At 42.4% G+C, this 15,781-nt stretch overlaps 1 protein-coding gene across 1 annotated transcript; it reads right to left on the bottom strand.

Annotated features, from left to right (window-relative positions):
• Positions 1–256: 256 nt before the first annotated feature.
• On the bottom strand, positions 257–2,695 carry LOC100037792 (cytidine deaminase 1). The gene is made up of 5 exons (NM_001112493.1): positions 2,675–2,695; positions 1,171–1,230; positions 781–971; positions 539–643; positions 257–445 (listed from the first exon to the last, which is right to left on the bottom strand). Exons 1-5 carry the CDS (start codon positions 2,688–2,690, stop codon positions 257–259), a joined length of 561 nt encoding a protein of 186 aa, NP_001105963.1. The 5' UTR covers positions 2,691–2,695.
• Positions 2,696–15,781: the final 13,086 nt, after the last annotated feature.

Raw genomic sequence — 15,781 nt, 5'->3', positions numbered from 1 at the left:
GTCAGAAAAGCGACCTCATACTTGAATTTACTGTGCTAAAAGGCACCATCAGAAAGGGTGAAAGTGAATTCCACTAACTGCACATGAGTTACAGCAAAGAACAATCTTGTGTCTGTTTACAAGGAATTCAGGCATCATCAGAATGCTAAGCATTGGGATTGAGGTAAATTTTTTCGAAACAATGGACATTTGGGCGATGTATTTATTCCTTCTGGGTGAGCATTGTACAAATCCGAAATCCCTCTTCAGCCAAGCATCAGTACATCTGGAACTTCTCCTTAGTCTTTTCGAAGACCTGCTCGGCGATCAGTGCGCCATTGCCGTCGGCCTTCTTGATCTCCATGTTGGCCTTCTGGTAGAACCCAGTGCCTCTCAGAGCATCTGCAATGAAGTCGTCAAACCCAATGGCGATGGCAGCCTCCGCCTTGGCCCCATAAACCAGCCTCTGCATTGCAGGACATGTAGGAATGTTAGACAACGCAGTAATGTCTAGCTGTGCCTATATCTGTTTAGGCAATCAAAACAGTAAATTATGAACCTTGATTCGGGAGAGATGAACTGCACCAAAGCACATTGGGCATGGCTCGCAGGACGCGTAAATTTCGCAGTCAGAGAGCTCGATTTTCCCGAGCTTTTTGCAAGCCTAAAATATGGGCATACAGAGACCATCAAGCACATATCAAATAATGAAATTAACTGCTAGACAGATTGCAAAAAGAGATTAAAGTAATGATAATTTTACTAAGTAAGACTGCTAATGGTAGCCTTCAGGTAATTTACCTCTCTAATTGCAGTTACTTCAGCATGCGCAGTAGGGTCAGTGTGCTTCAGAACCATGTTATGGCAGCTAACAACCACTTCATCATTACGGACGACAACTGCTCCAAATGGACCTCCATCGCCGCAATCGACTCCTCGGTATGCTTCTTCCACTGCTTTTGTCAAGAATTTGTGATCCCTGTCTTGTACAGCTGCAAAATTCACCAAAATGCAGGTCTTAGATCAGTTTTCTTGCTGTCGTTACATAAGAGCAAGTTTTACCAAAGGCGAGAAACTGTGACCTTAGAGATCATAGGTCCAGGCCATGTCCAGTGTTGACCTTATCTCAGTAAGTAAAGCTGTGCAACTACGAGGGAACTACAAAAAAAAATACCATGGCAATGTTCTCACCTTCCTGATGAGCAACAAATGCAGAAGCAACTGAGATGGTTCCATCCTTTGACTCCACAACTGCAGTACAAAAGCACATACGTTGAGATTGAGGTCATGGTTTATCAGAAGAAACCGTGCTGCTAATATCGATTATATACAGCTAATCAGCGATTAAATTTCATCAGATTACTTTGTCCTAAACTTGTACCGAACCACAAAGAGATCAGGTTGGCAGACAAGAAAAGATGCAGCTGCGAAAAATATTGTAGGTTCCTTTTGAAGCAAAGGCATAAATTTCAATGACATCAATTATGACTTGTACATTCAAATGAAACAAATAGTTTGGCTCAATTTCAAGACAACGGATCTTCAGTTAAGTATTTCAGACATCAATTCATTCATGGCAAACACTCAAATCACTTCCCCACTTCTAGGCTGCAACCTCGTTTCCATTATCTTTTTTTTTAAAAAAAATCCCCGCTTGTAAAGAGTAATTTTTCTGTCAGATACCAGAATGTCCTAGAATTTTACTTGTGGAACCAAAACCGAATTCTGGTTTCATTAGGTACTGTTTCTTGTCATTTGATGCCTACATATCTGAGTAATTTTTCTGTCAGATACCAGAATGTCCTAGAATTTTACTTGTGGAACCAAAACCGAATTCTGGTTTCATTAGGTACTGTTTCTTGTCATTTGATGCCTACATATCTATTTGGCATGTGCCCTGTTGGCGCGGAATGAGCAGGAAAGACACAGACAAGAATAATAGTAGCATGGTCACATGGATCCAGCCCTATGGTCTGTCTACTTGCTGTATAGTTTAGAGAAAGAAAAATCGTTCCACGATGTCATGCTTATATGATGTCTTTTCAGTAGAGCAACAAGCAGACTGGTGGACCTTACAGCATCGACGCTCAGCTCATGCGTGTGCATCCAGATAAAAACTAAAGTTTGTGATGCACAATCTGATTGGAATCTGACGGAAAAAGGGGGGCCAAGGTGACCCAGTAGGCAAGCAGGCAACAGAGTTACAACAACACTGTCCAATGCCCATATACTCCACGGGATATGGAGCACCGCCGGAATCGCTCCGTATCCCCACCCCCACCCTAGCGGTTCAGGCTCACCCGACGAGATTCGCAGAAGCAAAAGCAAAAGCAAAAGCAAAAGCAACAAGCTGAGTAATCAACTAGTGTGCATTTTCGTACGCGAGGCATATGGTATAATAACATGATAAAATCGGGCTTAGAATTCGATTGTACGCCGTGAACGTTAAAGTAGTAACCGGCGGGATCCACGCCCAGCAGAGCCAACGCGAGGGGAGATGAAACGGCATGCCCGGACCGCCGGATGAGGCCCCATTGGGACCAGCGCACCAGAATCCGCTCGCTCAATCACCCCCCCCCCCCCCCCCCCCGCCGCATCCTGGTCCCTCGAAACAGAACCGAGAACGGACCTGGAATTGGAGCCAGGGAGAGAGGCACAGGAGCACGATCACGATAAGAGAGAGAGAGACACGTACCTTGCGCCTCATCCATGGTTGGGGCTCGGAGAGGAGAGAGAGAAGAGGGCTCCAGCAACTTTTGAGCGACAGAGAAAAGGAAGCAGAGGGGCGTCTCGTGCTCTCCCGCCGATCGGGTCGGATGGGTGTCGTCGTCGGTTCTAAATAAGGAGGCGGGCGAGGCCGCTGGCCGTGTGGGTCGACTGCGACCCGTCTGGAGCCACTCAGGGTGACTGCCAAGTGGGTCCACAACAGCACCCTATCCGCGGCTGATTGGGACTTGGGAGGCGGGAGAGTCACCGACGCACCGCGGCCGTGAACTCCACGGACCTGGTTCACCGCTGGGAGACGGGTCTCCGCCCCGCCCCGCCGCTCTCACGGCCCTGGTCTGTGGCTACTGGCTGGTGTACCATGAGATGGGTGGACATGGTGCACCTCCCGCAGCGCAACGGAACAAGTGTGACCTGTTTTGGCAGGCTCTACGCCTTTCGGATGGAGTTGGGAATTGGGATAGTCTGCCCGGGGACGAACTCTTTGCCGTATGGGCTAAGTACTCCGGCGGCCGGTCGCCTGCGCCGACCACCGCCCGAGCACGCATTCACATGCTCTCCAGCAACGTTTTTTATATTTATCCTCTATATTTATCTTTTACAGTCTATTTTAAAAGATTATATCTTTTGTATATCATTTCTCTCAAATAACGTCCTCTAAATCACGTCTTTTATACGCAAAATACATATATTATAGACATTTTTAAATTTTTAATTTTTTTACATACATACTCTCAAATGTGTTGTACATATTTTAGTTTTGTTAAATCGGTTGTTTAAAATATTCAAATGGATAGAGTAACGTTTAGAGAAAATCTATATAGAGGATCTAACCACGTTCTCTAAATTTATAGGATCGTTTAGATGATGATGCTGGATTGATTAGAGGACGATCTGATCCTCTAAATTTAGGATACAAAACCCTTTAGGGCCTGTTCGGTTAGCTCTCAATCCATGTGGATTGAGTGGGATTGGATGGGTTTGAATCCCAAATAAGTCAAACTTCTTCTCAATTTTTTCCAATCCCATCCAATCCATGTGTATTGGGAATAACCGAACAAGCCCTTAGAGTTTCTTGTTGGAGCTAATCTCATTCTCTCTCCTCTAATCGGTCGCAATGGGGACGTGCGCCACCCCAGCCTCGCTGGACCTTGCACATTTTCCTCGTTGAATGCTTGCTTGCTTTGGCGTCGGCGTCCTTGGTCCCTCAATATTTTCCTTGCGTGTAGGCAAAGCGAAAGGCTAGTTGAAGTCCTCACCGATTCCTTAATATGCATCAGCATCGCCTACTAGATAGAATACAAGGGAGCACTTCTGTAGCAGAGATTACGTAAACTTTGTCTCTTATATTAATTAATTCTATTTAGCAGAGATCTCGTAAAGTGCTACTGATCGTGTCTCACGTTGAGACCGATGCAAAGTTTCTGACATATGGGTTATGTGTCTAATGATCTAGTTAATTAGCAGACAGGTCGAAACGCTATTAGCATGCATGCATGTGTGAGTACTCTCTCGGTACTAAAACAGTGGACATTCTAGGAATTTTATATACGGCATGCCAATACGATAGCTAAAAGAACTAAAAACCTTTACCGGTAGAAAGAGCTATATATAGAAATATATTAAAAGAAGAGAAAGATATATTAGAAGAAGAGAAATGTATCTACAATGTTATATTAGAAAAGATATATTAAAATAAAAGGGAAGAAGTGCTCATATGTGTGTACCTAGCTCCCTATTACCAGGGCCGTTCCTGACATTTAAGGGGCCCGGGACAAGATTATAAACAGAGGCCCCAACACCATAAAATCGTTTTTTTACTATTATATGTATATATATATATATCAACTAATTATACTTAATGTATCACATAAAGACTTGAGCAGTAAAAAATAGAAGTAAGATTATTACCTCAAATATATTGAAGAGATCAACTTAAAAATGTCTTCTAACATTTCTAGATGAAAAATCATCAATGATGGCTTCAATATTGACATCATCTAATAATTTCTTCTCAATACATAAAGTTGCTAACCCGTTTAACCTTTCTTGAGACATTGTAGACCTTAAATAATTCTTCAATAACTTAAGCTTTGAGAAGCTCCTTTCAGCTGATGCCACAGTTATTGGTATAGTAAATAATATCCGATAAGCAACAAATATATTAGGATAGCAATCCATTCTCCTAACAAACTCAAAAATTTCCATAGCAGACATTGATCTATCTGGCAGTGTCATTTGCAATATTCTTAACTCTGATGTCAGATTATTTTCCTCAAAATCAAATGAATCATCGACAGAGAAAGTTTTTGCCAACATGGTACAATAATCCTTGAGTTTAATGTGATCCAATGATTTCAACGATGCTGAGTTAAGAAGAGGCCCAAATATACCATTGAATACTTGGAGGTCTTCAAATCTATTTTTAATGAACTGCTTGCCATATCAAGCATAACTAAAAAGTAATTTACTTCAAAATCTTTCTCACCTTGTAGATTTGCCTCATTGCTGCAATCATTTTCATCATAATGCTTTTTCCTTAGAGCACGCCGCTTTACTGGAAATGATGCCTCTACACCCATTACAGAAGCAATATCCTTGGCAATCACCATACTAGAAGCAAACCCTTCATTTCTATACTTGTCAAAGTAACTCATTATACCATCTATTTGCTCTAAGGTAGAGTGAAGACACATTGATGATGATTGCAACTTCTTGCTCACAACATTTACAACATATAAAATATCATGCCATATAACCATACCAAGAATGAATTCAAAGGTACCAATCAAGTCATACAAACTCTTTGCATCACTCTTTGCCATGGGCTCAGTATCAGAAGCATGATGTAACTCAAACAAAGCCGCCCTTATATGAGGAGCTTGATATCTAATTGCTGCCACACTTTTGATACGACTTTCCCAACGAGTGTTGCACAATGATTTCACAGTTAAACTTGGCACATGATCAAGTAAAACTTTCCATCTTTTTGTAGAACCTGAAAACAATGTATATATTCTTTGCACAATTCCAAAGAATGAAACAACTTTACTACAAGATTTTGCCATATCACAAAGAGTAAGATTAAGACTGTGACAAGCACATGGCATATAAAAAGCTCTTGGATTCTTATCAAGCAACCGTTTCTGTACTCCTTGATGCTTTCCTTTCATATTAGAACCATTGTCATAACCTTGACCCCTTATGTCATCAATATCAAGACCAAAGGACTCCAATGAATCAATCAAAACATTGAAAAGCCCCAAACCAGAAGTGCTCATATGTGTGTACCTAGCTTCCTATTACTCTCTCGATAATAAAACAGTGTTTTACGGTTGTACACGGCTACCAATAACGTGGTAGCTAAAAGAACTAAATACCCTCGTGAGAAAAAAAAGAGATAAAACGAGTTAGAGATAGAAATATATCACACATTAGAAGAAGAGAAATGTATATTGAAAAACGAGATGAAAAAAAACTCCTTTCATTCCAAATTAAAATTTGTTTTAGTTAATTAATAAGTTCATACTTGATGTATTGTGTTATATATATATGTTTAAATTTATCATCATATATTTAAATATAGACATAAAAATTAAGAGCTAAAATAATTATTATTTTAAGACATAGGGAGTATTATATATCTCTCATCTCTCCAAGGTGACGCATGCACACGTGGTACAATCTTAAGCCTATCATCGCTTGCCCTCCAAGAGATAATGTGGACAAGAGATAAGAACCATGTGCTGGCTCATGTTGACACGCACGTTATCATCCATCGAAGCATCTTTGCCATGTGATGACTGCACGAGGAAGCTAGGGGAGGAGGTGTGGGCGATAGCCGACAGGGGTGTGTGGTTGGTGGTAAACCAATGCACTGTCATTACGTATAGATAGAAGTATAAAACGGGTGATCTGATCGGTTGTGCGTGTGTTACGATAGATCACAACAATACCCACATCTAAATTATCCACACAAAAAAATTAAGATTTTTTATCGACTGTCTCCGTTGTCCGCATAATATTTTTTTATTTGACTAACTGATGTTGTTGTTTACTTCATTCAATATGTCTTGGTACAACACGGCCAATGAAGTGAGCGATTAGAAGAGAGTTCAAAACGGCTGACTGAACGAAATAGATTATAGAACGACATAATTCTACCATACAGAGAACAAACAAGAGGAAGTTTGTAAGCTCAAGTTTCTAAAATAAGTCACATGAACTCAAAGCTTCCTTTATCGAAAATGAACTCAAACTTATAAAAAAGATAGATCAAAATATGGAATGATTGCTAAAGTCAGGCGTTAATAAAAACTGGATGCGCTCCATACAAATTATGGTACTTCGTAGCAATTACTAACGTTTAAAACCAACAAATAACCTTTTCTTTTACTGTTGACAGCACCTAGAGGGGGGTGAATAGGTGATCCTGTAAAACTTGAACTTAATGCCACAAAAACTTGGTTAAACGTTAGCACAGTATTGCCAAGTGGCTAGAGAGGAGTCTTAGCGAAACACAATAACCACAAGAGAATCAACACAGGTAGACACAGTGGTTTATCCCGTGGTTCGGCCAAGTACAACACTTGCCTACTTCCACGTTGTGGCGTCCCAACGGACGAGGGTTGCAATCAACCCCTCTCAAGCAGTCCAAAGACCCACTTGAATACCACGGTGTTTGCTTTTCTTTTCTATATCCCGTTCGCGAGGAATCTCCACAACTTGGAGTCTCTCGCCCTTACAAAGATGTTCACAAAGAAGCACAGAGTAAGGGAGGGATTAGCAACTCACACAAGACACAAAGATCACAGCAAATACGCACACACAAGACCCAGACTTAAGCTCAAAAGGCTAGCACACTAGAACGGAGCTCAAATCACTAGAATGTCGAACAAGTGCGCAAGAATGGAGTGTGAGTGATCAAGATTGCTCAAGGAATGCTTAGTGCTATCCTCCATGCGCCTAGGGGTCCCTTTTATAGCCCCAAGGCAGCTAGGAGCCGTTGAGAGCAATCCGAGAAGGCAATTCTTGCCTTCTGTCGCCTGGCGCACCGGACAGTCCGGTGCACCACCGGACACTGTCCGGTGCGGATTTCCTTCCTTATTTGGCGAAGCCGACCGTTGGCAGCCTTGGAGCCGTTGGCGCACCAGACACTGTCCGGTGCACACCGGACAGTCCGGTGCCCCCTACTAGCCGTTGGCTCAGCCACGTGTCCCGCGCGGATCGCGTGGCCGACCGTTGGCTCACCGGACAGTCCGGTGCACACCGGACAGTCCGGTGAATTATAGCCGTACACCGCCGATGAAATCCCGAGAGCAGCGAGTTTGCAAGAGCCAGTCTGGCGCACCGGACACTGTCCGGTGCACCACCGGACAGTCCGGTGCACCCAGACCGAGCTGACTCTGGCAGAACATAGCCATCTCATTTCCAATTCAATCTTTCCTGTTTCCATCACTTAGACACAATACATTAGTCCATAAAACAATGTACTAAGTCTAGAAACGTACCTTTTGACATGATTTGCACTTTGTCTACCACATTGCATAGATCAACACAAAAGCGCTTGCGTTGGCACTCAATCACCAAAATACTTAGAAATGGCCCAAGGGCACATTTCCCTTTCAATCTCCCCCTTTTTGGTGATTTATGCCAACACAACATAAAGCAACTAGAACAAGTGCAATATCAATGCAAATGAAAACTCAATATAGTTTTGATTCATATTTGGCATATATGGATCACTCTTTGCCACCACTTGGTTTGTTTTTGCAAATCAAACTCAAATTTCTATCTCTAAGTCAAACACACTTGTTAAGACATAAAGAGAGTTATTCCAAGAAAAATTGATTCAAGATTTAAAAAACTCCCCCTTTTTCCCATAATCAACACTTCTCCCCACAAGAAGCCAACTTTTGACAAAAAGAGTCAATAAGAGTATTTTGACAAAACAAAAGCTCTATTCTATTATTTTCAAAATTCTTTCAAAATTCTCAAGTGGTAGTTGATCCATTTATTGCTTTGGCCTTTATTTTCTCCCCCTTTGGCATCAAGCACCAAAACGGGATCAATTGTGGCCCTTTAACCCCATTGCCTCACCAAAAATCTTCAACTAAGAATAAAAAGGCAATAAGAGTACAAAGATGAACTCGGAAAAATTTACTCTTTCATCGGAGTGCAGTGGAAGTCTTGCATTGTCCAAGTCCATCTTTTCCCTTTCAAACCTCCTTTGAGACTAAAACAAGCAAACTCAAGCACAAGGTTAGTCTCAAAGGGTCAAGGTGTAGCACAACTCCCCCTAAATTTGTGCATCCCTTGCAAATGGCCTTGAAAGGTTCGGGGAGTGCTTGTACAACTTGAGCACCATAAATAAACAACAAAATGCATAAGGAACATGATCAAAGACATAAACACATGTATGCTATAATTCAATCCAAGTTCTGCGAATCTAAGACATTTAGCTCACTACGCAACTTGCAAAAGGTCTACTCATCTAAAGGCTTGGTAAAGATATCGGCTAGCTGGTTCTCGGAGCTAACATGAAACACTTCGATATCTCCCTTTTGCTGGTGGTCTCTCAAAAAGTGATGCCGGATGTCTATGTGCTTTGTGTGGCTGTGTTCAACAGGATTATCCGCTATGCGGATAGCACTCTCATTATCACATAGGAGTGGGACTTTGCTCAGATTGTAGCCAAAGTCCCTGAGGGTTTGCCTCATCCAAAGTAGTTGCGCGCAACACTGTCCTGCGGCAACGTACTCGGCCTCAGCGGTGGATAGGGCAATGGAAGTTTGTTTCTTAGAACTCCATGACACCAGGGACCTTCCTAAGAATTGGCACGTCCCCGATGTACTCTTCCTATCGACCTTACATCCAGCATAGTCGGAGTCTGAATATCCAATCAAGTCAAAGGTAGACCCCTTTGGATACCAGATCCCGAAACAAGGTGTAGCGACTAAATATCTAAGAATTCGCTTCACGGCCACTAAGTGACACTCCTTAGGATCGGATTGAAATCTAGCACACATGCATACGCTAAGCATAATATCCGGTCTACTAGCACATAAATAAAGTAAAGACCCTATCATAGACCGGTATGCTTTTTGATCAACGGACTTACCTCCTTTGTTGAGGTCGGTGTGTCCGTCGGTTCCCATCGGAGTCTTTGCGGGCTTGGCGTCCTTCATCCCAAATCGCTTGATCAAGTCTTGCGTGTACTTGGTTTGAGAGATGAAGGTTCCATCCTTGAGTTGCCTCACTTGGAACCCAAGTGTTGGGGACTTGTTCTCAAGTGCTCTCTGCCTTAAGAACAAGGCAACATAAAATGTTAAATATTAACGTCCTTCGTCCATGAAACATTATTCCCTTCAGGATAATGAGCCTTGGACAAAGGTTCACGAGAATATAATTACGAAGTTCAAGTCTTCGTAATAAAATTTCAATAGATTGAATAAGATAACATAAAATAAAGGGTATAAAAAAGGGTAAATAAATCATAGATGAATTCTATTATATTTATTTACTATATTAAATCATTGAGTACAATAATACCTCTGCCTTGGCAAAAGTTGGTTCCCAAAAGATGCGATTGCAATTAACAGAATCCGTGAACAGTAAAGGAATACTGTTCACTATTTATAGGCACAGGACGCAGCCTGTGAGGAATTACAAGTATGCCCCTTATAAAAGTTTACAACATTGACTCAGACCTTTATGGACTAAAAGGTCATTCTATCTTTAAGTCGGTTTGTGATACCGAAGCTTTGTGAAGAGGAACCTTCGGCCATCTTATACAAACAGCTTCAACCGAAAGCCGCTTCTTCCTAGAAGACCTTCGGCGACGAAGCATAAACCCAACAGTAGCCCCTTTCGCGGTGCTAGATCGTTTTTCGTAACGAGCTTGATCCGTGAAAAAAGTCTCTTAAGCTTCGGAGCACCGAAGGTCTAAAAAACACCTTCCCTGAGCTCGTTGTCGAGAAACGATTCAATTACCCATCGCGTAGCGTCCCCACCTTGCAGAGTTACTGTTTAGTCTCTGCGGTCCACCACGCAGCGAGTGCGAGCGGGCGTCCGCCTGGTGTAAAAATCCTGGCGCTTGGCCTTCTTACCTGCAGTACTATATAAACAGACGAGTAGGTGTGAAGTTACCACAGCATTCATTGCTATCTGCACTGTTTTGCTGCCAAAATCTTTAGCCATCGCCGAAGCTTGACTCTCGAAATCGAACGAAGCTCCAGCTTGAAGCCTGCTTCGTCAGAAGAAAAAACTTCGGAAGAAAAAAGTATTAAATTTCCACAAATTCATAATTAAATGGCCAGAGTGCGCTCTACCGCCAGGGTTGAGCGTGAGGGAGGCGAAACTGAAGCTTCGGAGATTGTTCCCATCTCCGAAGCCATGCAACGATCCGGGCTAGTGACTTCGGAAAAGATCCCTAGTGACGATGCGGAACAAGCAATCGCTGAAGCAGAAGAAGAAGATATTGAGGAAACTGATCCCGAAGATGATTATCGCATTGCCATGCCGAGCAAACCCAGCCACTTGGACTTCGGGAAATCTACTGTTTCGAAGGCTGATCTCTCCAAGATGGTAAAGTCGGGCTTTTTTACTGAAAATCAGAAGAAGCTACTACGCTTCGGGGGAGAAGAGACTACCCCAAAGCCGGAAAAGGATGAAATTGTTATTTTCAAAAGCTTTCTAAAGGCTGGATTAAGATTCCCCCTACATGGGATTATCTCAGAGGTACTGAAGAGGTTCGGTATCTATTTTCACCAGCTGACCCCTAACGCTATCGTTAGGCTTAGTGTTTATATCTGGGCACTCCGAAGCCAAGCAGTGGAGCCATTTGCAGACAGCTTTTGCCGGGTTCACGAGTTACATTATCAGACGAAGGCTAGAAAGGATGGATTGCACAACAATTTTGGTTGCTATAACTTCGCCTATCGGAAAACCACAAAGTTTCCTGTAATCAGCTACCGAAGCAAATGGGCAGCAGGCTGGAAGTCAGAGTGGTTCTATGTCAAGGTTGATGACGATAAGGAAAAGCTTGTGCAAAGTCCACTCGAACTAATCTTCGGAGAAACCCGACCTCGCTGCAACATGACACCCGAAGGTCCAACACAACAAGCAATGAATGAATTCAGAATTATTGCAGAGCATATCAGCACAAGGGACCTGGTTCAGGAGTTTTTGGCTTTCAAAGTTTTTCCCAGTTTAAAAGAATGGGAAATGCCGAAGCTAAAGGGGGAAAAGAAAGAAGGTGAACTTGTACGTTTACCTTACTACTTCAAGTTTAAGAAATACTTTAAAACACCTTGCCAAGAGTGGCTGGATACAATTGAAGTGATGTGCAATGAAATACTTGGCAATTATTCCAAAAAAGAAGATCAGTTGATGACCGCAGCCTTCGGCACCCGTCCGAAGCGAAGACTAAACCGAGTGCTGGACGCCCTGGGTTTCGAATACCCTGATTATGAAAATCTGAACAAAGGTGCCGGAGGCCAAAAAAGGAAAAGGATAAATGAAGATGAAAAAGAACTACCAAAGAAGAAAATTCCGAAGAAGAAGAAAGCGTCTTCTCCGAAGCGTAAAATGTCCGACGAAGAAGAAACCCCCACATCACCCTCTGCCACTGATGTGGAGGAAATTTTGAAGGTAATGACTGAATCTCTGCCTGCGAAACTAAGTCCTTTGAGGCCTCAACTGATAAAGTTTTTTCAGAAGGAAAAGGAGCCCGAAAAAATGAAGAAAACAACTAAAGTAAAGAGACAGAGAATCATCGGTGTGACAGAGGTCATTGACAAGACTCCGCCAAGAGCTTCAGCTCAGAAGACACCAGCGGCCGAAGAAAGGACAGATATTGAAATCACACCTTCAGAGGTCGCAGCTGCTGAAGCTATCTCAGTTGAAGACTTGAACCTGGAGAGCACAATTGAACATATTGACAAAATACTGCTAGACATGGCTACAGAAGAAGCCACCACTGCTGCCGAAGAGGCCACGACCGCAGCGTCGGGGAAGGGAAAGGAAATTGCTGACGAAGCTTCAGAACACGAAGCCTTCATGTTCCAGAATTTAGTTGGAGAAAAACTGTCAAAAGCTGAAATAGAAGAGCTTAGAGAGTATGCCAAATCCTGCGGATACAAACCTGGAGCACTCCTCTTCGGAGGCATTGATGATGAAAAATTAGATTGTATTCGAGATCAAACTGGAGCCAAGGTTATCGGTACTCTGTCAAAGAGTATCGGTTTTCCGAAGCTAGAAACAGACATCAACCGCTACCGACGACAACATATCGTTGGTAGTCTATTTTATTCCAATTTTAAGGTGAACTTCTTTTCCCTTAACTTTTATTGTTTTTGATAATGAAAACATGTCTAACGAAGGTTGTTTTCGTACAGAGCATGCTGTTGAGCAAAGCCTTGAAAATGCAGCAAGATTTTGAAGACAAGAAACACGAAGTTATAATTGAAAATTTAGAAAGCAAAATAAAGGAACAAACAGCTGCTGTTGAGAAGAAGAACTTTGAACTCCAAGCAACTGAAGGTTTATTGGCGGAGGCCGAAGCTAAAATAACAGAACTGAACACGAAGCTTCTCCGCCAATCTGAGCAGTTTGAGCAAGAAAAGCAAGATCTTAATGTAAAACTTGAAGCCGAAGCTCAACAAAATTCAGACCTGAAAAAACTATTGACGGGCCTTCAAGAAAAATGCTTGGAATTTAGCAACAAATGTATTCAACGATTAAGAAAAATTTTCCACTCAGTTGGAGCCAGCAGTGAGACATTCACCCCCTCAGCTGAAGATCTACCGAAGACCTTTGATCATATTGAGGGTGAAATTGACGAGCTCGACGAAGTTATAGCTGGGCACGGTGACTTCTGTGCCTGGGTAGCTTCTCGGGGTACTGCTGCAGCTTTCCTAAAAGTTGGCTGCGATCACGGAAAGATTGTCAATAGGCCAAATTTCACTTTATCACCATCAATCCTAGATGACATTCCTGATCTCGCCCGAAGTATCTCCAATAGATTTATAAAGATGATATGGACAAAAGGTGGACGAGAAAAGGCTGGAAACGAAGCTCGGAGTCATCTTGAACCAGTAAGAAATCATACCTTGTGCTTACCTTTTCCTTCAGGCTCGATTTTGACTTACAACAATTTAATTCATGTAGGATGACGAAGCCGAAGCCGATGATTAAAAAATGACCCGAAGCTGAAGCTCCTTGGAGATTAGATAGGGGTAGGCTGTAGATAAACTTAAGAAACTTTTTGAGAAACTTTTGCAAATGTAACTAAAACTTGTCTTTAATGAATTCTGTTCATACCTTGTAATATACTCTTATCCTTCCATTGACGTATGAGAAGTGCTTTGATGTGGACGAAATTTTCTTTTTGAGCCGAAGGCGAAAAAACACCTTCCCTTCTTTTCGTACGTAGCGAAGCATAGAAAAGAACATTTCCCTTTTTTCGAAGCTCTCCTTTTTAAACACGAAGCTCTTTCTTTTCTCTTTTTTTTTCTTTTTGCCGAAGCAACCACTTATGCCATGATGATGATTATCCTACATATGTCTGGATGAATGTTTATGAATGCAAATGCCATGATGTAATGTGATGTGCAAATGAATGTCCAAACGCGTATCCAAAGCCATACTCATAGCCATTATTTCCTTAAAAAACAGTCACACCTTAGCTCTGCATTCCCTTAGGAACGACTTTGGAGCTTCTTCGCCTTTTACTTTTGGCGGAATCAGCGTTGACTTTTCGCTGTAAGCTCTGCATTCCCTTAGGAACGACTTTGGAGCTTCTTCGCCTTTACTTTTGGCGGAATCAGCGTTGACTTTTCGCTGTAAGCTCTGCATTCCCTTAGGAACGACTTTGGAGCTTCTTCGCCTTTACTTTTGGCGGAATCAGCGTTGACTTTTCGGCACTCGATGGTGCGTTCCCAGCTTTTACATTTACATTCCTTGGGGGATTTTGCTCTTATAGAACTAAAAAAAAGGAAATTACATATGATGGCCCCATTAAAAACCTTTCTCCCCCTTTAGAAAGGAAAAGGGTGCCATGAAAAAGAAAAAAAAACAAAAATTACATCAAATTACACATAATACCGCCGAAGCTCATCCGCATTCCAAGATCTAGGAATGTCGTTGCCGTCCATATCCTTCAATCTGTATGAACCGGGCCTTGACGAAGATGCTACTAAGAATGGTCCATCCCATTTCAACTGCAACTTGCCCACTGTTTCCGGGTTGGCCACTCTCCGAAGCACCAAGTGTCCTGGCCCAATATTCTTTAGCCGAACCTTTCTATCACGCCATTTGATTGTTTCGGCTTGATATTTATTGATGTTCTCCACGGCTTGCAGCCTGATCCCTTCTAAAGCATCTTTTTCCACAGAATAAGCAGCTTCGGAACCTGATTCTGCCGAAGCTACTACTCTTATTGATCCGGTTTTAGCTTCCTCCGGGGTTATTGCTTCGTCACCGAATAATAACTTGAATGGAGTAAAGCCTGTAGACCTTGATGTTGTTGTATTGTGGCTCCACACCACTTTGGTTAACTGATCTGGCCACTTTCCCCTGGGTTGATTGAAGATTAACTTCATTATTCCTGTCATTATAATGCCATTGGCTCTTTCAACGAGTCCGTTTGACTCCGGATGCCTGACTGATGCAAAATGGATCTTCGTACCAATTTGATCACAGAAATCCCTGAAAGCTTCGGAGTCAAACTGTGTTCCATTATCCACAGTGATAGCCTTTGGTACCCCGAAACGACAAACAATATTCTACCAGAAAAACTTTTGGACAGTGGCCGAAGTTATTGTGGCTAAAGGCTTTGCCTCAATCCATTTAGAAAAATATTCCACCGCCACTACAACATATCTTAGGTTCCCTTGGGCCGATGGTAACGGACCTAACAAATCAAGGCCCCACCTTTGCAATGGCCAGATGGGTTGTATGAGCTGTGTTAAGGACGAAGGTTGTTTTTGATCTCTTGCACATTTCTGACAACCTTCGCACTTTTGAACTAATTCCGCCGCATCCGAAGCTGCCTTCGGCCAATAAAACCCCTGACGGA

Source organism: Zea mays, chromosome 7 (assembly GCF_902167145.1).
Source record: "Zea mays cultivar B73 chromosome 7, Zm-B73-REFERENCE-NAM-5.0, whole genome shotgun sequence".
NCBI lineage: Eukaryota > Viridiplantae > Streptophyta > Magnoliopsida > Poales > Poaceae > Zea > Zea mays.
Note: the sequence above shows the minus strand (reverse complement) of the source record. Positions and strands in the feature narration are given on the sequence as shown.

Bases quoted from the DNA above. Each gene is read 5' to 3' on its own strand.
- LOC100037792 (NM_001112493.1), bottom strand. The intron at 972-1,170 runs GTGAGAACATTG...TGAATTTTGCAG, and splicing joins ATTTGTTGCTCATCAGGAAG to CTGTACAAGACAGGGATCAC. The intron at 446-538 runs GTTCATAATTTA...CCTGCAATGCAG, and splicing joins TTCATCTCTCCCGAATCAAG to AGGCTGGTTTATGGGGCCAA.